The sequence below is a fragment of the Anas acuta genome, chromosome 7 (genome assembly GCF_963932015.1).
Source record: "Anas acuta chromosome 7, bAnaAcu1.1, whole genome shotgun sequence".
Classification (NCBI taxonomy): Eukaryota; Metazoa; Chordata; class Aves; order Anseriformes; family Anatidae; genus Anas; species Anas acuta.
Genome location: NC_088985.1, coordinates 27,921,898 through 27,945,300, shown reverse-complemented (window position 1 = coordinate 27,945,300; position 23,403 = coordinate 27,921,898). Strand labels below are relative to the sequence as shown.

At 37.7% G+C, this 23,403-nt stretch overlaps 1 protein-coding gene across 1 annotated transcript; it reads right to left on the bottom strand.

The window, feature by feature from the left end:
* Window positions 1–321: 321 nt before the first annotated feature.
* SMC3 (structural maintenance of chromosomes 3) lies at window positions 322–22,186 on the bottom strand. The gene is made up of 29 exons (XM_068688512.1): window positions 22,018–22,186; window positions 20,023–20,098; window positions 18,614–18,652; window positions 17,513–17,580; window positions 17,051–17,122; window positions 16,794–16,873; window positions 16,156–16,234; window positions 14,656–14,773; window positions 14,365–14,540; window positions 14,104–14,184; window positions 13,630–13,794; window positions 13,176–13,297; window positions 12,543–12,756; window positions 11,589–11,692; window positions 11,281–11,380; window positions 10,664–10,824; window positions 9,374–9,515; window positions 8,016–8,166; window positions 6,999–7,151; window positions 5,501–5,652; window positions 5,125–5,283; window positions 4,644–4,751; window positions 4,103–4,211; window positions 3,277–3,524; window positions 2,917–3,129; window positions 2,042–2,233; window positions 1,760–1,937; window positions 1,097–1,203; window positions 322–798 (listed from the first exon to the last, which is right to left on the bottom strand). The coding sequence occupies exons 1-29, from the start codon at window positions 22,030–22,032 to the stop codon at window positions 727–729; spliced, it is 3,654 nt and encodes a 1,217-aa protein (XP_068544613.1). The 5' UTR covers window positions 22,033–22,186; the 3' UTR covers window positions 322–726.
* Between the last annotated feature and the right edge of the window lie 1,217 nt (window positions 22,187–23,403).

Here is a 23,403-nt window from a genome sequence, read left to right as displayed (position 1 = left end):
AGGTTGACAGAATGTGGAAGTACTGTTACAGGGAGGAAAGAATGGGGTGGAGTAGTGTCTTGGTATTATTGTAAGATCTTTTCAGACTTCACTATCTTCTGATACTGAGCTTTTTCAGTCCAATAACCAGAACACTATGAATTTGGACAAAGATTGGGGTGAATTTCTACTGGCATTTGCAGTGTGAAGAAAATGGAAGTACAGATCAAAAAAGGGTTTTGTCTCATATTTCTGAAATGAACAGCTCCAATATGACCAACAGTATTTACTTTGTCTCAGCAGAACTCTCTGAAGACAGACAACATACACCATACACTTGCATACAAGTTACAGGCATAAAATCAATCATTTTAATTGAAGCATTAAAAAAACATGTGAGGCAGTATAAATGATAAAGTTGTACTTAGGAAGGAAGAGCTAGCACTTTCTAAAAAGCTTTAAAACAGCAACAGCCACTTTACAAAAGATTTCAGGGAAGAGAAAGTTTTGTAACCTACAGGTACTGTATAAAGGTAACATTAACAATTATCTTATAAAATACAGCAACAGAGACAAAATGGATACTCAAACTCCTTTGAAACTAAGCCTTCTGGGATCTTGGTTAAAACGTATGTTCAAAAACTATTTTAGACAAGGACTAAATGCTTCATATTTTTAATTTACAGTTCCGTGGCATAAACATCGCACTATACACATCTTTCAAACAAGCAGTAAATACAATTCTGTTTAACCATGTGTGGTGTCATCTTCTACAAAGTCTTTGGCCATTTCTGCTGTGATCACATCAATATGACTAACCTGGTGGAACAAGAAGAAATATCATTAGGTAGCTGCCTACAGAATAAACAGCCTTATTTACAAAAGCTCCAGTTGACTCAGCAATGAGCTTACACCAAATTTCTTGTCTTATTTTAAAGAGAAAAGACAATTTCAGATATTTAAGTTTTCAGAAAGGAGCAAATTCCAACACTAGACTGTTATATTTCAATGCTGCATTTCTAGTTATAACACAGATTCCCTTCCAACTCTTATGGTAATACACAAATGCACAGGTTAATAATGTTCTCAGTAAACACCGTAATTAAGAATTGTTTACCTTGTTTCTGAATTTCACACCATAGAACTTGTCAGCTGACTCTAGCAGTTCGGGCCTAAAAGTTGTTGTAATAAACTGAGCATGTTCAGCTAGTTCCATAATCATATCTGAAAAGAACACACAATTCTTTATTAATGTCCTTTTTCTACTGAAATAGGATATGTCTTAATACGAGACAGGCAGAAGTTTGCTATTCCTTATTTAGAACAAATGTTTAGTTAATATGAAAAACACTCAAGGAAAGGACCAGTGCCAGGTTTAAGTATTATTATCAATTCCAGTCTTAAGTCTGATAAATTCAACCATTCAGCAAGAATCACTGGGTATTAAACTTCTAGAATAGGAAACAGATAAAGCACTTTTCCAAATTAATGTGTTGAGCTACAAGTTCATTTTTCAAACTACTTTATTTCAAAACCAGGACTATTTCTATCATGCTAAAGCATAGTAAGGAGACTCTTTAGAAGCTGTAACGCCAATACAGTGCATCTCCCCAAAACCTGAGTCCACAGAAGTTTTGGAAAGCACAGTTAAATTCTAACATGTTGGGATATTTGAGAGTGTGCCTTCGTGATTAAAAAAGCTTTCACCTGAGATAGAAAATATTAGAAGACAAACTGTCATTTCAAACACATGAAAGATGAGTACAAGGTAGATAGTTACCTGAAACAGCTTTTCTGTGCTGAGCATCCAGGGCTTGGTCGATTTCATCAAACAAGTAAAATGGAGCAGGATCACATTTCTGGATAGCAAATATCAGAGCTAGAGCTACTAGGGATTTCTGTCCACCTGAAAGTTGTTGCATTTCTCTCATTTCACCCTGCTTCCCTGTGAACGATACCTAGGAGAAAACAATGCAACAGGAAGATTTTTTTTTTTTTTTTAAACAGGAAAACTGTAATTTAAAATACTCGAAGTACAAAATACACAAATACTTCTCCTTACCCTTATGCCAACTCCAGTGAACTGATCTACAGACGGAACACTGCTCTGTGATCCAGATCCCCTTTCACTCTCCGTACTGCCTTCGCCTTCATCCTGGGACTGACTGCCTTCCACATCTCCTTTCTTCATCACTAATGTGGCCTTGCCACCAGGGACTAACTTCTGGAATACTTCACTGAAATTTTTTGACACCTTAAAGGAGACAATCGTTTTTATATCATGAAATCAAGTGCAAACAACAGCTGTTTTTACATGCTGTCATACAATATTTGTTTCAAAAATGGTAAGATCCATATTCAAACTTAAGCGATAGATAAGCACTAGTGTCCTAAGTGAAACCAGGACAGCAGGATACAACACTTGGTCTAAAAACATCGCCTAAGCCAACTGCTTTTGTAGTATGACATTTTTCACCTTTTTTTTTTTTTTTTTACTTTAACAAAATGGTAGAATTTAAATGATCAAGCAGCTTTTGCTGTTTTCAAGTGATTTACTTCAGTAAGCTTCAGATGTCAGTTAAGCAAATGTGTAGGAGAAGCCTTCACATACTTTGCACTTGTGATCCTTTAATAGCATTAGGAAAGGCTTCACTAACATCTAGAGAATGTATCTCCAGAAAGGGCTGTAAATAGTACGGTCAACAGAAATGAAGCATTTAAAAGGTTTTAAAAGCAGCTAGAACGTCAACATAGTCAACATCAGCATCTACTTAAAATGCCAGCTTTTTTTTTTTCAGCATTAAACCCACAAAACAAGTTACATGATATTGTCTTTTATTACTACGTAACAGCCACACTTACTATATGTTTCTTCTCATATAAAAGAGGGAACTGTTTGATTTCAACTAGTCTTTATTACTGTTGTCATTTTGTTACCTGTTTGAAAGTCAGTTGAATAGCCTCATATTTCCTAAGCTCAAGCACATTCATCAGCTCCATGATGGATTTGTAGCCCCTGTCCAGTTCCTCTTGTCTTTTTATCAGTTTTTCCTTCTGCTCCGAGAAATTTACAAACTGGTCTAAAGCTTTTTTATTAACATGACTGTACTTCTTCAGTTCTGTATTGCACTGCTCCAGTTTGCGGAATAACTGTGTATGGAAAAAACAGTAACAAAGTTATTTGCAATTCTAGCCACGTTTGACACTCAAGATGTAGATGAAACTAGTACTTTAGACCAGTATCTTTTTTTGCTCCCCCACCCCCCCCAATACCATGAAACTAACCACATTTATTACCTGCTTTAAACTTAGAGTTTGATACTTTTCAAAAGCCTCCTGTGGAAGTGAACCCAGTTCTCGGATTTTCTTCATGCATTCTTCCTTCTTTTTGAGGAGCATGCCTTGCCTGTTTGTCATTTTCTCAAGTTCTTTTGTGTCATGGTTAATGGCATCCATATGCTCCTTTTCCATGTTCTTCCAGCGCTCCATGCTCTTTTGCAGCTCTTTAATTCCTGCTTCTGTCTTGTCAATGGAATTATCCAGATCTGAGATATTGGGAAAAAGAACAAATATGCAATTATCCATCCAATGATTTATGAAAAAGAGAATTTAAAAGAAGATCTATTATGAAATGAACAGAAAATTAACTTCAAGACAGAGTTAACGTTCCCTCTTCCCTTCCACCATAACTATACAGCTTAAAAACAAAAGTTGTTATTGTTGAAGTCTAGAAAGACAAGCAAAAATGAGTGTGAACCACACAGATACTATTTCCCATTTGACAGTAACTTAGTTTTAGACTGTTAAGGCAAAATTCAAAAATAACTGTACAAGATCATGACTTGTACAAAGGTTGCCTCATAAGCACTGTACCCTGAAGCTAAAATTCTGTTATCACTAACACCTACTTTACTGGTATTAGTGGTCAATTGCAGACACTCTCAGTTGTTTGATTTACACAACATCTTGCTTCATTTATATTTTGAATCGTGTTCCAAGAAGTCTGTTGCACACTATGCAACTACTATAGCATACTCAAAATTTATCGTTACTTCTCATATTACAGTACGTATGAACTTTCAAAACACTGGAGATTTTTCTTTGAGTAAGTAGCGGTACCAACCATCTGACCGTGCCAGTGTATCTTTCACTCGTTTGTTGATAGCCTCAAGTTCTGATGTTGTGGCTGTAAGAACTGTGCCACCTTCTGTTTCTCGTAGTTCATTCAGTTCCTATAGAACAAAGTAAATGCCATCAAGCTTCTGTATCACAAGGGAACAAAAGTGTAAGCCAGATAACCAACTTATCTTCCACTTTCTACATGTAACTTAACTATTCTCTAAAACTGTACTACAGTATTTTAAATCATTATACTTAAATCTTTAACCAGATCATCATTATGATAGCTCTGTTCTATATATACTGTGCCTACACATAGGCAGTATATATAGACAGGATTTTTTTGGTCAGTATCTCACACATTCCTCAAATAATACGCTGAGATTTAAGTAAAACATGCAACTCATCTTAGATTAAGGGAAGCAAGAAATATCACTGACTACAGAGAAAGATGAATACATATTTATCAAATTATTAACACATCAAAGCTCCGGAAATAAACAAAAATAGACTGCAAAAAAATGCACCGAAAGCAAAATCCTTACTTGTTCCACTTGGTCTAAGCGTTTTCTCAGATTTTCATTGAGATATGTTTCAACTCTTGTGATAATGCCTTCTAGTTTAATCCTCTCATTCAAAAGCTGTCTGTTTTCCTGGGGGAAGAAAAGTATATTCAGCGTCTCAACTGACTCTCAATTCATTTTCCCCTTCTTAAAAATTAAAATAAACTAATTCTTCACAGAATTCTGAGTATGAGAATATGGCACGTCTTTGGATGGTCACTCTAATTTTAGCATGTAGAAATAACCAGAACAGTATGTTGTAAAATTCACCCAGTGTTTAAGAAAACATACAAATATACTTAGCAGACGAGAAAACTCCAGATGTACCAACCCCCACCTGGCAGAACACTACTCAGTTACAATACATTCAGAACTAGTGACTTTTCACACAACAGGACCAAAATAAGTCTTTATTGGGAAGGTACCACAGTCAATGACAATACATGTTCGTTTCTCCTCTTACTTGCTGTAGCTGTCGAATTTCATCATTAAGAGCATCCACACGTTTCTGATCTTCAAGACTGAGTTGAGACAACAAATCCGTTCCCAGTTCTGCTTTTAGTGATTCTCTAGTTGATTCCATAGCGTGTAAACTTGCCTCCAAGCTCTGTAAACTGCGTTGCTATGGAACAGGTATTAGACAGAATAATTCCTCAGAGCAGCCCACAGATTTACGAATTTCAATTTTCTATTTATGTAAATATTTACTGTGACTGTCTCTAATCATCTTTTCAGATTTCAATTATGATGTTAACCAGAGAGGAATGCAAATTTATCAATCACGTCAATGAAACAATAATATAAAACCAGTAATGACATTCAATATCATCTTGCTGTACCTTAGGCATAAATGTCTTTTCAGACTGCTGCCTCTTCTCCTTCAGCATTTTCATTTCTGACAAAATACTGTCTCGAGAGGCTTTGAACTTTCTCTGCTGCGTCTCAATTTGCTGCATTTGGTTCATCAGCTGGTCAATTTCATTATTAATCCATACAGCGGGCTAAGGAAAATTCCATCTTAAAGGCATTTCATATCTACTAGTGGCTTTAGTTTTTACTCCCTTTGCCATATTCAGCTGAACTCACAAAACAAATCAAAATGTTCAGTTGCACAGAAGAAATCAAGAACTATCAGCAAAAGGAACTTCATGACCCTTATCAACACCAAGAACAAACCATAAAGCTTGATTTTCCTGTTACTTCAACATGGCATTCAGAATGCACACATTTAAACTTGTAAGGAAAACCTTGGATCTTGCAAAATACAGAACTACAGCTGTAACAATGCAATTAACCCTTACTCAAATCTGAGGCAAAAGTAATTTTTATGCTGTCATACAGGTCAAAAAGGACTTAATGACCTCACAAACAGGAGAAAGTTGCATAAACCACTTCTGCCCTCAAATTCTAGATACTAGATCTCAAGATGATGCTACAGCATTAAAGAACTTCCAAAAAAAGGTGACAGTTATTTGACTTTTCATACAAGGAAATTAAAAGATGAGGACTGTCAAACAACTCTCAGCTTCATTATCGTATAATGCTCTCTACCACCTCTCCAGCATATGCTGGCTATGTAATGCAGCAATTCAGGACACAAGTACTAAAAATACAGCACAAGTCAGAAAAGGCAGTGAAGGTTACCACAGATAACAAGAATACCTGGTTATAGCAGTTACTGTAACAAAGGAGTAGAAAGCATCAAAGAGATGAGGTTAAACACTAAGTTTGAAAGACAAAGACCAAATGTTAATGGTGCCACATTAACAAAGCTCCCCTGTTCTGAAGCCTACAGTGAGTAGAGCAACATACTGGACAAGATGCATTACAGGCACTCCTGCATCAAATCCACATGTGCTCCTATTTTCTTCAAAGCAAGCAAGGTGAAGTCCTGATTGTACGAAGGTCACTCAATACTGAGCCATAGATGACAGCTTAGAAGTAATCCATGCTTCAATCACTATGTTTCAGTTATGTTTCCCTGGTATGGATATGTTACCAACAGCAGTTGTATAGAAAACTATTCAACTATTTGCACTGACCAAAGAATGAGTTTTAAAAAAATGCAATTCTGACACAAAAACAATTGCTGTATTTTAGAGTCTATTATTTTCATTGGTGATACCAATTTCCACATGCAGGCTTTGTTTGTTTCTACTTTGACTTTTGTTATTAAAATCCATACAATAACACACAGAACCAGGTTGTACAAGCAGTCACAACAAACGCCACCACTAATGCATTGCATTTACAAAAGTCAATCTGTTTCTCATCCATTACTGCAACTGCAGAATGAAAGCAATCACACAACCTTTCCCAAGAAAAACAAAAGGATATTTTCAATGTTCCTGCGCAAGTTTTCGTTGAGTTTTGCTTCAAGTTCACCAAGTTCTTCTTCTGCCTTTCTAACATCTTTTTGTAATTCTAGCCGAGACTTTCTTGTGTCATAATAACCTCCAGTCAAAGCACCACGATGGCTGACTTGATCACCTAAACAGCATAACAGAATGAGACTATAAATTGCACATCATGTATTCTCCATAATATTCAGAAGTTCTCATAATACAATTTTGCAGAAAAACTGGAACATTTCAAAGAACCTGAAGAAATGCTGCATTAGTGTCATGCATCAGTGTCAGGGATCACATTACCTAAAAAAATACTTATATAAACTATTTATTTTAAGTTAAATATGTTTTTTGTATTCAACTGGAAGTATTTCATTCCTTAAGACCAACAGATTGCTATTGCCTTTTTTTAAAAAAGGCTAATGCTTAAAATTAAGAAAGAAACCATGCAGCTTACAAGAAAGCATTTATATAAGGAGAAAATGTAAATGCCTAGAATTACCAGCTTTAAAAGTCTTAGACTTATGGGGCAAAGGGGACAAACGATAAGAGTGCATGGAGTTTGCCATCCAGAAGTCGGTAATTTCCAAGAGGTATTATTAGAGAACATAACATGCGCTTGGCATGTGGAATAGTCCACCTTGCTCTTACCAGTAATTAAAACCATGCATTCACACCCTCAAAGCTATTTCAAGTTGGTAGAATACACCAGAAATATTCCAGGGAACACATGCCTGCTAAAATTGAAAGAATATGCCTATAAACCTAACTTGCTTTGCAATTCTCAGGATGGAAATATATAGCTACTAACTCTTAGATCATAAGATAATTCAGGGACTTGTGAAGATATTCTATATTTTTAGTACTCTGCCAAGTGCAGCCTTCTGTATCTCAGTCGGGTATATTATTTAAAATAACCTTATTTTGACAACACTAATGTACCACGTTTAATGAACCTCAACACTCATATTTTTCTAATAATTAATTTATAAATTGCAATATTTACCTTCCAGAGTAATACAGTCCATGGTAAAAGCTCTGGCCAGCTGGGTAGATACTTCCATGCTACGGCAAATTAGAGTCTTTCCAAATACATGTTTGAAAGCTTTGTCAAATCTTGGATTGTATCTCAGTTTACTGATCATAGGAATGGCATCCTGAAGTTAAAGTAATTTTAATGAGAAGAGTGTAGTAATATAAATATGACAAGCAAATTGCAACTAATTCAAGCACATTTCAAGAGAGACCTAGAAATAAAAGCTACATCAAGAGTAGAAATACTCTTGTATTGACAATATGCCTTATAACACCGTACTATCTGAAGTTAAGTGTATCTCTAAATCACTGAAGATGAACGAACGCTTGTCTTCAGAATCAGATTTCTAGAACGAAGACTTCTGGAGCTCTGCATATCATGATACAGAGAACTGTCAAACCTTGAACTCAAAGTACAATATTGTGAACAATTACTTTGGAAACAGGTAAAAGGATGACATGCTGACTGAACATTCAAGACAAGCACTGTATAAAAATGAAGTGCAAGATTTATTTTTGCAATTTTAGTCTTCAACAGCTAGCCTCGAGCATTAAGTCAACTATGAGTCTGCTGGGAATCTCATCTGAGTATTACTACAGAAACAAGTATAATATGTATCATTTATTAGCAGCAAAAAAAATCCTCCTCCAAAAAGAGACTAAATTACAAACATTAACACAATTATTACTAATAAAGCCCTCCCAAATTAAACACACTAGATATCTTATTCTTTTGTTTGCTTTTTCCGATATTTATCCAATGAAAAAAGGAAAGTAGCAATTTTTAAATAACTTAATCTACCATGATTAATGCAGGAAAATTCACTAAGTTTTGAATATGAGCATATTCAGCATATTCTTTCTTGAAATATCTTTGACCTACTTTTTAAATAGTTGTCATGAAAGTGTGTTTTTGTTTTTTGTTTTTTTTTTTAATATAAAAGCACGATCCATTTCAGATAACTTTGAGAAAGCGTCCACGTCTGTGACAGGACACTATCCTTCTATTCATCTTTCATCCATGGCAGGTTTTCAGATTAAAGGATTAGAATTTAATAATCTGTGCCACTTGTTGTCAGGTTATAGGAAAAGTCTTCCTTTTATTACCACCTACGTACTCAGAGAGGGAAATTCAACTTTGAAAAATAAATACCTGGCAAAAAAGTGTTCTGCTATCAAAGGGTTTTCAATATTGGGAAGTGATACATTAGTTGCAGTATTTAATTCAAATAATCAGCAGCAAAGAATATAACGGGCTATAGGTGCACACAGTTCAAACAAAGGCTTATTTATGGAAAAAACAGAGGAAGGCTCAAAATGAACACTCACATTAGTCTCAGGATAAGCAGTATCTCGAACATCCAGCTTGTTCAAAGGGAGGAAAGTAACTTCTCCAGGAAGGTTCATTTTGTTAAATTCCATTAAAATTTTTGTACTGACTTCATCAGAATCCACAATGTGATAGAACAACCTAATTAACAAGTCCAAGAAACAAGCAAAAGCATTACAGTGCTAGAAGCACAAATATATTTGTATGTGAACATTAAGCATGCAGGTAACATCACGTATCACTCACTGTACAGCCACACCGCATTTGCTACAGTTTATTTTTGTGCCTTAAGAGCGAGTAAGCAGATGGTATTAGTCTTATCAGAACAAGATCACTGAAGATTTTTACATTCTACTATCCAGTCACAAAAGCAGCTCATTACGTGCACAGTTTCAACGTGTACACAGCTTTTCTTAGTCCAACTGTAAACCTCTAGCCTCCATACCACTTCAATTCACCCACTATTCAGCTTTCTTTGCATGAGTTTACAGAGTTTGCCTCAACCCTCAGTACGCAAGCAAGAGAAGAGACAACTACATCTATATCCCCGTGCATGACAGACTAGCATCAGGACTGAAATATGATCTCTCCTTTGCAAACTGAATTAGTTTGCTTATTATTGCTTTTTTCCAAACCATAGGTGACTATAGGATTCAGGGAGAGCCATGAAGTACTTTAAAAAAAATAAAAACTTTCACATACACAGGTGTTTCAGATGAGGGGCAGCATTTCAAGTTTTTGAGCAAATATGAGCACCAACTGGACCAGAGACTGATTACACACAAAAGAAGATGAATTAATTCAGAACTTCAGATGGTGCCAATGGACACTCCTGGAACATATTACTTGAAGACTCATTAAACACACCTTTTTTCCAGTGTCTAAACTGGCAGCTGCTACTTAAAAGCTATCCTTGCCCATGCAATTTTCTAGCATAAGTGAAATAACTTCTATTGTTATCAGTGAAACATCAGCATTACTTAACGTACAATGCTTTACAGTGGACTGCTTCTGGCACGTATCTGGAGCGTGGGTCTTGGGCCCTGCTCCCCCAAACCCCCTCCCACCCTGGAACAAGTTTGAGAGGCTAGGACCACTTTTTTAGAATAGGCAAAATTTTTCTTAGTTCCTTATTGAAGTTTTAATGATGCTACGTAACAGTGTTTGACAAGAGGAAGATCAAAGCTCAAGATTACAAGGAGAGCAAAAAAATAAAAGGAGGAAGGAGCACCAGATTTGATTGCAACACTGCAGCTGCATCAATGTAAGTAACACTGAAGAGTAATTACCTGTTCCCTGCTGTAACTTCAACACAAGTGTAGAAAGCTGGTTCACATTCAAAGTTGTTCATCACAATGCCATGATAGCCGTTTAGAACATGCTGGTTTATGCCTTTTCGACGGAAGTGCTCCAAAACCTTGTTTATGCTGTCTATACCATTTAAAATGGCCTGTTAAAGCATAATTAGTTATTGCACTGCAATTACAAAAGCTAAAAAACACATCCATTTTATCTTCAGCTTCTAGAAAGAGGTAACCTCCTTTCTCAGCAAACTTCTGCTGACTAATCAGGAGTTGCTGCTTTAAAGTAAGATAGCTAAATAGTTGAGCATACCACATCTTAGGGTCTGTTTTTTTTTTTTAAAAAAAAAAAAAGTTAAAAGTATTGAGAAGTATTCCATTTCTACCAGGTCTCCTCACCTCTCCTCTATCATCTTAAGCTCAGAAAAATAATTTCAAAGTACTCCAGAGCTAGAAATATTTGAAAAAACTCAGCCTACAGATACAATTTACCCATCTTAGTTATTTTGTTAGTCTTACCATCATAGCTATCTTTAGATTACTGACTTTTCCATTAGGACGGCAAATAAAAAGCTTCCACATGGAATTATCACAAGCCATCTTACCTTTCCTGTTGCTGCTCTGAGGAGCTGCTGTTTCTTTTCTAAGTCCTCCCGCTTTGCAGCAAGAGCTTGTTGCTCTGCGTTCTCCTCTCTCCATAGATAACTGCACACAGAAAAAAGCATAAGTATTAAAGGTGAATAAAATCTATTTTTTTTTTTAATCTAAAGACCGCTAATTGAATGGGAAGGCTAAGTGCAGAAGTTCAGACATGGCTATACTTAAAAACATACCTACATGCCATGTTAACAACTACACTGTTGGGGTCCTTCACATTAAGTGAGATTCAGACATATTTCAATTAATTACTAACTTTCTTTCGCTCTGTAGTTCATCCTTTTTATTTTTCACTTCATAGTACTTTCTGTCCAGTTCTTCAACACGAGCCTTCACTTCATTAAGATCCTGGTCCAGTTTCTAACACAAAGAAAAGATCACTATGAAACTACAGCTCTTTTCAAGTAAAATTCCACCGCCACCCTCCATCATATTCAATACTAAAAACCACATCAAAACAGTAATCATCATACACAAACCACATGTAGCCATGTTCTGAAGTAACACTTCTGATAAGAACATACATACTAGTCTTGCATATTAGGCCATATTGATATTAGTCAAGATTTTAGCCTGCTCTCCAGCAGTATTTATGCTTTACCACAGCTGCCATCAAAAGCATGCTACTGAGACAAATGCACAGACCTCCGTCCCTTCCTCATTTTAAGATCTGCCATTCTCAAAGCAGCTTGGGGCTAGCATTCAGATTACATTTTCATAGCTATCTACATCCTGGACAACCAGTTACTCTCTCAAGTAACAGAAGTTTTTCCAACCTAACTTTGCAAGTTCCCCATGGAGTTTCACCCAAGACACCTTATGTACGCCTTTAGCTTGAGCATAAATCAATCTTCCTTTAGGAGAAGTCAGACATTTTTATTAAATTAATCAAGGTCACTTCAAATTTAACATCTTCAGTTCTATCTAATAATTCCTACTGAGCCGTACAATAACATTACAGTCAGTGGTAAATGCTACTTGTTTCAAGAATCAACTCAGAATCATTACTTATGCTACATGGGTGAGGCCTACATCAGGTATTTTACCAGAATGCTATTCTTTTTAAACCACGTTTCTAGATATTTTTTCAGACCGATCCTTGATTTTAGTAGATTTATTTCAGAGTTTATCTGCAGGCATTTCCAAAAAATGGATTTTTAAAAGACTATACCCCATCAGAAAATCCTGCATTCATTATAATTATACTTACACTGTACTGTTCCAGATTTTTCTCCTTATTTGCCTCTGTATCCTCCAAATCCTTGTGTATAGCTGCAATCTGCCGCTTCTTGTCATTGATGGCTTGATCTAGAGACTTCAGTTCTTTCTTTATCCATTTATCCCTTTCTTCTTTGGATGTGAACTGGCTTCCCCGACCTTGTTTTGCATAAAGATCTGTTCTTTCCTGCGTGGCCTGTGCAAGTCTATTTTATTTTGAGAAGGGGAACACATGCTGTATTATGAAGAACTCTTAAATATATGAAGAAAAGCACTAAGAATTACCAAAAGAAATTTCTAGAACTGTCAAACCATGCTCTAAAGATTAAGCACCAAATCAGTAACAAAAATAAAAGGATCACATTATAAACAATAAAAACACCCAAAAGACTTCATAAAACCGCAAGTCCGTAGAACTCCACAAAATGGTGAAGGCTTAAAATTAAGTTCACCGAATAGTGACTTCCCCCAACCTTAACACCCAACACTAGAGGAGGCCATACATGAGGACACACAAACACCCCTTTCTGAAATATTAACTCTCAACATATCACACATGGCTGTTCTGCTAGTTATCTTGGTTCTTTCTAAAATGTTTGAGTTCCCATTATAGAACATCACAGACCTAGCAATTCCTCTCTCTTCTTTTTCTTTTACACTGTTGAATTTTGGCTCCGTTTCTGCTAATTCTTTCTGTTTCTCCTCAATTTTCTCAAGAAGCTTTTGCCTCTCTTTTAACAGTCTTTTCTGAAAGTGAAACAAAGCAATATTTAAAGTGAGGCAGTATCAAAAACACTGTATCATTAGATAAACACACAATTCTGAAGAATAATTTAAAAGCAATGCAATTTTGCAGTCTTACTATTATCTGATACTACACTGTTTCAAAGCTTAAGTGAATTCAGTTACAATTAGGAAGAAGACGTGCCAAAAACTTAAGATACCTGTTCTGCAAAGCTTACAAAGTAATGAAAGGCTACAGCTAAAAAACAAAACTTAGAGTGTAGAGCTAAAATGTCTTCAAGGTACAAATATACTACCTTGCAAACACCTTTTATTCACTCATTACAGCTACGTACCCTTTGTTCACTGTTGCCAGCTAATTCATCCTGCAGGTCTTTAGCCTTAAGCTCTAGTTTAGTCCTCTGTTTAATCTGCTCCTGTCTTTCAGCACTAAGTTGTTCCTTCTCTTCTTTCATTGCAGAAATCTTTGTCTTCAGCTCACGAACTTGCCGTTCTATTTCCTACACAAATTTAAGTATGTTGAATTTTAAACACTATATGCACATTTCAGTAACTAAGTCACGAGCATTATGTAGATCAAGATACAAAAGAAATACAATAAATTTCTCCCATTTCCAAACAGGATGAAGGCATAGGTTATTAGTTAATTTCTAACTTTATTGGTTAAAGCTCTAAGTGTAAGAGCTCTTTTCATTTGGAGTCAAATAACTCTGAAGTCTGTAAATTCAGACTTAAATGTTTACATATATAAGAAAAATAAAGCAATCTAACAGAAAGGAAAAAGACACCCTTGCTTTAAGTATTTTTACCTCCATTTTATCTCTAGCATCTTGCTGTGCATCTCTCAGCTGCCTGGACTTCTCTCCACTTGTCTCTCTCTTGGCAGAAAGCTGCAGGGAAAGTAGCCTAATTAGCAAAACTGTTCTAGTAAACTTCCAGTTTCAAAAAAACAAGCATAATTTGCTGAATTAGCAGAGGATATGGACAGGACTTTATTGAGGAACATAAGCAGATATCAGCAAAAAGCAGAACAGCTCACGTTAAATTTTGTAGTTCACAAAATATTTTACCTCATCAAGCTTAGCTCGGGTTTCATTAAGCTCCTGATTATAAATTGTGTATTCTAATGCTCTCCTCATTTTATCCCATTTCTGGTACTGAGCCAACTCTTCCTTCTCCTCTTCGAGGGTATGAAGTCGTTCTTCAATGTATTTCAACAACTCATTGATCTTCTCTCGCTTACCCTCTTTAGAAAACACAAGAGGGAAGTTCAGTTAAACACTTCAACCTCCTCCAGTGATCAACTATTTGTCAGCAGTTATGAACATGAAAAGGAGAACCAGTGTCCAGAAGATTTTTACCTGTTTCTTTCATTAGTGAAATACTTTCTTCTTTACGTTCATCGTACACTCTGGTACCAGCTACTTCTCTTAGTAACTTCAGTCTTTGAGAGTCAGGAGCTGTGGCCATCTGGTTGATCTGAAAATTCAAGATCTATAATTTCAATATCCTGCTCTAGACATATGGCTTAGTACAACAGATTAAAGACTGTACTCTTTTTTTTTTTTTGCTATGCCTGCTTGCAAAAGGTTTTGGGAAGATCTCTAACACGCTGCTTTCCTTAAAAGGAGATTGCTTTAGAATTGCTAGTATTCTGTTTGTAATTCGTTTTGTTGTTTTTCAAATGCTACCAGTTCTTACTAGAACTCAGGAGCTCTGATATTGTGTAAACCGCAAAAACCTTTGCCACCTCAAAAATACATTTAGAAGACCTAAAGCTCAGGCCTTTATTCCTGCTGCTAAATCAGCTAGTTTAAGCACCTCCATAAAAAAAAAAACAAAAAAAACACACACACACTAGAAATGTTACACTAAAAATGGGGAGAGGCTGCTAAACGTTAAAACAATTCAGTTCATGGAGCACTCATTAAAGCCGAAACACACAAAGACAAGGTAGAACTCATTTTCCTTCAATACAATTTGAGAAGTTGCATTATCTCAAAACTAGGTAACTGTTTCCAATTCGGATTACACCAAAATCTAATACTAGTATTTTGACTTTGTGCTTGCTCTAGGAGTCACATGCACCAATCATGCGCCAATCTCCACTACAAAACAGTTATTTCCCAGCTGAAGTTTTTTTTTTTTTTTTAACATACACATTCAGCTGTGTTGACGAATTCACATTACTAAACATTTTAGAAGTTGTGCTTCTGGGTAAGCTTTTTTGCCACCCAGTCTTCCTCAAAGTCTCCCATATTCCCCTTTTGAATAGGCTTTTCAGTAATCTTTCAGAGCTGGCAGTTATCATTGTCACCATCATGTCCTGCTGCTGTGAGCCATTAGAAGTCATTCCTGTCCTTTGTCTCTAGATCTGGTATTCTTTGCTACACTCTTGGGTCTTGAAAGCCATCTAATCTGGGTGCCGTTAACACAGGTCACACTATGAGCCCTTTCCAGGCTTTCCAGTTCCACATATCTCCATTCATCCATCAATTCACAGTCATTCACAGTGTTTTTAGCATATTAACAGTTTTCTACAGTCAGCATCTCATCTTGAAGACCAAAAATATAGGAACTTACATCATTATAGTCATATGAATTAAGTTTATCTTGCATGCAATTGCAAAGGTGACTGTATCATTTCTAAATATCAACATTAACTGCATCAAAACATTTTTTTTTTCATTTTAAAATTAACATGCACTACTCCAACGCCTGCAGTGATGCATCTACAAGAATTGTTTCAAACTAAAACAGATTTAAGTTATTGCAGCAGTACACCAAAATGAACATTTGCCAGCCAGGATACATAGTATTTTTGATAGTAATTTCTCTCACTTTCTGAAAAAGAATCTTACCTTTCCTTGTTTGACAATATAGTATGGGTTACTGCGAGAAAATCCAGCACTTTCCAGAAGATTCATTACATCATTTTTCCTGAAATGTTATTGTGATTTTATTAAAAACACAACAAAAGTGACAGTGAAATATCACAACAATATATTGCATATATGATCACTGTATGCAATGCACGCTCTCTTCAAAAAACTAAGATAATACCTAATTCTAAAGTGAAATTGTCAAAGAAAAGGAAACCAACTAAAATCCTATAGCTTTGGAAAAAGGATGAAGAACCAAACACCTCACAGCAAAGAGGTGGCAAATACAGGTATGTATCACACAGAAAGATAAGAAACAACCTTAAGTCTAGTGGCTCTTATTTAAAAAAAAGGCAGGCCTGAAAAATACTGCATAAGCAGTTAAGCAAGATATTAATGAACTGATTAAATTGTAAATTCAAAGAAATCTGGTGTCTATTACACAAGGACCAATGACCTTAATGTCAAACTACTGGTACTCAGTATTATACAACTAAATCAGTATTGCTCATGGAACTCAGGATAAATTGTTTCAGACTAGAGATGCAAGCATTTACTATGACTAATTTTACAGAAATACTGCTCAGCTCATTCAGCTAAGGAAAAGAAGTACCTACGTCACCATTTTCTTGTCTAAGAAATACTGGTCCTTCTTGGCTCCAATGACTCTGCGAAGTGAGACTTCCTCTTTATCAATCTTAAGAAAACAAAGACGAGTAAATTTAACTGTTTGCAGTAGGTAATAACTAAACCAGAATGTTTACTGCACTTTTTACAGGAACTAATTCAAAAGCAGCTCGATACTAACTATGTTTTATTAATACTGAGAACTGGAGCCTGAAATGATCATCTGTTTCTGAAGCATTTAACTTACCGGTAACCTGTTGTCCGAATTGTCAAATATAATTTCCACAAAAGCTGAAATAACACGAGGGCCCGTACCTTCCTGCAAAAGGAGATATTTTGATTAGATAAGTCTCTCTTTAGAAGGATTCTGAGCTCATTTATCTTCCCTTCTCCCTGACAATTACAATTCCCCTCTCCTTCTATGGCTCTGAAAGGGAAGAGCATCTATATAAGTTCCTGTACATATACTTTTAGTTCTGAAAATCTTGGATAGACATTCACAGGCATGCATTAACTACTTATATATATAAGGATAACATATTACTTTGTAATAAGTTCCCGTTTAGCAATGTAAAAAAGTAAACTAGCATGTTTGAGAATGCTTCCAAAATAACTGGTTTAAAATATTTACATCCCAGCAATTGACCATTTTTATAGCAAAACTGAAATGCATTTATTCTGATATCTTATCATCATACACCTCACTTACATGCAACAAAGCCAATCTCTGCTCTGGGCGAAGATGACTGAATTCATCACTGAGGACAAACTGAATTGCTGTAAAAAATAAAAAATAAAAAAAAGAGGATTTATTCTGTCCTTTGCCATAAATTTAGCCAGTAAGAATGTGTGAAGTAACTGCAAATATTACAATCACTTTTCAAGGTGGGTGATACTTAAAATCAGTTTCTTCCCACAAATACTTTTTTGCCATTTAAAAAAAATCTTAGAAGACCCTTAAGAGAAATTGAATAGTGATGATAAACCTGAGTAAGTGCTTTCAGATCTTTCTTTTCATCACTGTCATATAATGATATATCTGTGGGATACCATAAAAGCTGGTTGAAGAAACTCTTTAAGACTCAATTTGGAGTTTTAGAAAGCAGGCGTTTTTTAATTGTGGCGCCGGTTGCATGGGTGATCACCTAGTGTGTGTGCTGAACTGTCCAGGCTAAAGGGATCAATCAAAACATGCACATCGATCAGGTTTCTGAGAAATAAATTCCCACATTCATACTATTTCCCATAATTTGTTAAAATATGGAAATGTTTCTGACATATGTGCATGTTTCCACTGGTGGTCTTCAGTACTCTTCCTCACTATGTTCACTGCTTGAACCCAGTTCTTGAGCATGCTCCAGCCATCTCCTTCTTTCTTACCTTGTTGTTCCAACTTAGCCATGCATACTAAACTAAGTCATTTACATATCCAAAGACGTACATACCATGAGTTCCTCACCTATTCTTTACAGGCACATCCTCCAGGCCTAGGGTATCTTGCCCTCTTACCTTCCCCTGTCCTCTGTTATAGTTATGTATGGCCTTATAGATAAGGTTGATCTCCTTTAGTACTGGTAGCATTAAACAAAGTTTCTAGTTTTTCTTCTAACTAAACATAGTAAAATATTTCAAAATTTGTTCTATTAGTCTATCAGGGAGAGAACCGTATGTCCTTCTGACTCGCTATCATGCCACTCCTTGTTAAGGAAGAACATATGGTAAACCAATTTATGGAAAAAAAAAAAACAAAAAACACAAACACCCTTATATCAGCACCACCCCAACGATATTATATAAAGTTCACCCTTACCATAAAAGAAGTTGCTTTTTCCAGATCCATTTCTTCCCACTGAAGATTAAAACACAAAGTTTATTACTACAAATTGAAATCAATTAACATGGCAACATATGTTAAATTTTGCACAAATATTCAAGAACAGAACCCAAACATAACACAGCCAGATAAAACAACATCTCAAGGGAGTAAGAAATTTAGTAGATGGATCACTTTGTTACTCTCTAGAAACAAGACTGAGCGATCCTTTCCCCATTCAATCAGTGACAAATCACAACACTATTCTATACAATTAGAATAATGGTTAGACTGATGCTATGTAGTCCCATCCTTTTATTTTTTAATACTTGTCTCCTGGTGGAATCAACCAGTAGATACTGGTCCCAGCATCAATCTTTTATATTTAAGAAGAAAAATTACATTCTTGCACACTCAGGTTGACTCAGGTTGGGTTAAGTATTCTCCACTTGCTAATTCAGCATCGTTTTCTTTTTAAAAGATTGGAAGTACCATTTATATTTCAAAGCAAACGTTTCAAAAACGTTCTGAAGTGCTTTAGCAAGGGTCAGTGTTTGTCTTTAATATGGGCATCTACTGTGTCAACTTCAAAACCGCTTTTTTTTTTTTTTTAAGAACACTCATATATGGATAAAGTTTTAGCTCCTACTGAAGTAACATTACTTAATACAACACGCTATTCAAGTCGTATCTAGTTTATCAGTTCTCAGAGTAAAGCCTACCTACTACATTTCTATGTCCCAAATTAACTTTTTTATTGGGTCAGCAGTCTCAAAGTTGCTGCACAATCACTAAATTCAGTAAAAATGAGAAAGCAGGAGCAGACGTCCATGTACAAAAATAGGAAGAGATGTGAGAATGGTGCAGAACATGCTCTTAGATTATATATTACATAAAAAAAAAAACAACACTGTGAAGTTTGTGTCGCACTTTTTGAAGATCCACATTCCAGAAACTCAACCTTCCAAAGTTGGAAGGAAGATTATCTTCACTGTTTTTTCTCTGCAGCATTTTATGGTAGTTAGTGTGCTTACTTAAAAATGATCACACATCCACACACAAAAAAAATATCCTGTGCAAGGTCTCTGCTCTTGGTCCTAGCATGTACAGCCTTTACAGGAGGACTGCCTAATACCGAGATCATTTGCCTGAATGACGATTCACTCAGTTACTAAAGACCCATACTGTTGTCACAGCAAAAATTGAATGCTTGAATTCTTTGCTGTAAATTGAATCCTCCTTGTGACAGGTTACAGATAAATGTCAACAACTTTTCAATACAGAAAATATAAATAAATTAATCAAAGGTGGGAAGAATATTAAAAACTGTTAGGGACTAATTTGATCAACATCTGAAACAGCAATGCAACTGGAGTTAGTGTTAGAAGAGAGGCATCAGAACTTACCAATGACGTTATGTTTTGAGCTGAATGGATCCACAATGGTTTGGTCCCTGTAGCTTCGAAAGCCTTGAATGATTACCTAACGAGAAAAATGAGAGACTTACCTCTGTTCTTAAGCACTTTAAACTATAAGATTTTACAGAATGTTTGCATCAATATTATTATACACTTGACTCCTCTCCCTCTCCCTGCCCTCCCCTTTAACTTTCCAACTCCAGATCAGCATCTTGCAACATAAGACTTGTCCCTCAACTAAATATCACTATGATGCAGGAAAAAAAAAAGACAAAAAAAAAAAAGACATCCCTAAGAGATGCTGGCACCTATCTAGGTCAAAGCACAGCAAACGAGAGAGTTCTAAGAGTAATTTGTAACAATCTAAAACTACACAAGAAAGTGTATTTGGATCAAATATTACATACAGGAAAGAAACCCCCAAGATATCAAGTACTTATCGTACCAGGGCCAGATTTACAGTTACTTTTATAACACTATCTACATGCAGTGTAAGAACTCCACCTGCAAGTTTTTTAAGTAGAGAATTACAGACTGTAAACACTACATCGGATTCTACCTATTTCATATGCAAGACAGTCTTATTTTTGTTTTACTGTGCCTAAAGACAGAAAAGTAAAATAAAGAAGTCTTGGTTCTGGGTAATTCACTTCCTAAACGAACACATACAACCTACACAACCAATTTAGCTAGGGAGCTACACAGCAAGCAGGGATTTAGAAGCACATTAAACTTCAACCATTCTTGTAGTGGTTTGAGGTTTGTCAGTCCAAATACACACAGTACAGTGTCAGCATCTCACTACTTTGATTCCCCATAGCACCAAAACTGAGCCAGCTTCCAGCACACCTCAGCATTAATCAGCCCTTTCCAAACACCAAAGCTGTGCTGGAAGACTATACATGGGCTTTCCTCTGCTCACTAAGACACCAACCACCTGAAGTTTTGACACCTGCTGATCTTTTAGCCGGAACGTTTACAGAAGGACCAGAACTGACATTTAGTCTCTGTGTTCTTCCCACAGCTTTTCCCCACCAGAAGCAAGACCTGGTAAAAAATAATGCCATCGATGTTTCATCATCACAGCTAATACAAAGGAGGAATTACTTGTTGGGAAGACAGCAGGATGTGTTACAAGGTATTTCTCAACAGTGTAACTGCTGAAATTTAGAAGCAAAATGAGATTTTGTACACGTGCTGCATTCAGATCTCAACCTAAAGTAGTTGTATTGGAAGCAACTAAGGATTTCTGAATTTAATGGATCAAACTACAGAAAACAAGTTGAAGACTATGCATTAGCTGAAGACTTCCCAATCACAGCATCTGTTAACACAGAACTTTTACTGCCTTGCATAGCCTCACTTGGAGACTTAAAACATTTTAATTTTTAAAGCTCAGTAATGATTTGGGGAATCAGTAAGATAAGGGATATTGGCAAAGTCACCCTTCAATGGCTTCACACTCTACACATTACACATCTCTTCTGTGGCTCTTAGGACATTATTGCTAAGGGGCCACCTAAACTCCCCCTCCCCATGGAGCTCCTTTCCCCTACTTTGACTTAATTTGGACTTTTTACAACTCTATACAGTTTCACTGTTTACTTTTTTTTGCAATTTAAGTCTGTGAAACAAGAATTCTTATTTAAAGTTTTTAAAGCAGCATGCATCATATATCAATTGCTCGTTTAAAGACACGTTCATTTAAACGAACAGGCAGATAGTAGTAAGAAAGAGGCCAAAAAAAGTCAACCACGATAAGCAACGTTACATATTACTGCGGGCACACACTAAGTGCAGTAACAGCGCTTTTCGTGCAGGAGCAAGCCCACGGCCCGAGGCTGCCCAGCCTCACGGAGCCCCCAGGCCGGGCCCGGGCCCTGCCCGCCCCCCGCAGCCCCCGGCAGGGAGCGAAGCGGCCAGGGCTGAGCCCGCAGCGCCCGAGCCAGGCCCGGGCGGGCGTTTTGAACGCCGCAGCCTTACCTGCTTGATATACATGACCGCGGAGGGTGCGGGAGGCGCCCTCCCGGCTGCCCACAGCGCCTCGAACCGGCACAAGCGCCCGGCGCCTCCCCGCGCCGCCGCCGCCCCTCAGCGCCCGGCCGCCCCGCTCCGCGCAGCGCCCCGCTCGCCCCGCACACAAACAAAATGGCGGCGGGGCCTCCCCCGGCCCGGCCCGGCGCGAACCACTGGGCACCGCAAGAAGGGGGGGAAAGGGGAAGGGAGCGCGCCGCTGGCAGGCAGGAGAAGGGAACGCGCAGGGAAGACCGAAAGAACAGCTTTTAAATATTACATAAATGTCTTCTTGGCCTTTCTAGGGCTTTATAGCGGAGAAGGAGTGCGATGCAGCCTCACTCACCTTCAGGATTCCCCCCCGCGGAGTTGGGAAAAATGGTTCCTCCCGCCGGGGGGCGGGTTGGGCGCCAAAGGCAAGTGTGAGCGGGCGGCAGAGCGCGGCACGGCGGGGGGGGGCGGGGTCTGCGGGGGGCGCCTGAGGGGATGGGGCCGGGGAGCGGGGCCAAGTGTTCAGACAGGACGATCAATAAACGCTCACAGGACAAATACAACAAATACAGGCGTGGCTCTTACCCAAACACCTCACACACCAGCCCACCCAAACCTCGGGCACGTTTTGCCCGTTTTCCCGTTGTTTCCACTCAGTTTTTTAACCCCGTGCCCCCGGGGGAGCCGTGAGCCCCCGGCTGTGGTACCTGCAGCTCCCTCAGCGCCGCAAAATTCCTGTGCTCGTCCTCTTTATAATAATAAAAATTAGGTTTAAGCAGGACGACCTGGTTCCTGCCTCTCCCAGGGCAATAGCCCGCCCGTCCCAGCCATCCATAAGGGCCCCCTAATGACATGGCCTTAGGAAAGGCCCATCAGGAGGCTGTTGGGATGGGTTTCAGCAGCTCCCCTAAATAAATGGCTCCTTGTTTCCTCCTCAAATACAGTGCTTAAAAACCTAAAGCCCGTAGATGGGTCCGCCAACATCTCTGCAAATAAAATCCCTGCCTGGCTGTTCTGCCTTTACTACCGAACAGCTTGGTCCAATGGCACCTGGGGGAAACGATTTTTTCGCCATTTGCATTCCCCAAATTCCCATCGCTTTAGGATTTCAGGCAGCTTGCCATCACTCTTGAGCGTTGCCATGCATTTTGGGGCTGTTTCATGTACCAGAGCTTTCCCTGGGAGCAGCGAGGTGCAGGACGGCAGGGAGGAGGCCTACAGGGCCCCATTCTGTCTCACACTGCCCATACACCTGGGTAAAACAACTCCTCCAAGCCATTTTGGTGTTAATATTTGCATGTAAATATTGTGTGAGGGTTCACTCGTTCCAGATGGACTTGTAACTATCAGAGCGAGGCACCCAGG

Excerpts from the sequence above, each read along its gene's own strand:
- SMC3 (XM_068688512.1), bottom strand. Across the intron at positions 18,653-20,022 it reads CTCAAAACATAACGTCATTG|TGGGAAGAAATGGATCTGGA; the intron begins GTAAGTTCTGAT and ends TTTAATCTTCAG. Across the intron at positions 12,757-13,175 it reads GAAGAGAGAGGAATTGCTAG|ACTTGCACAGGCCACGCAGG; the intron begins GTCTGTGATGTT and ends AAAATAAAATAG.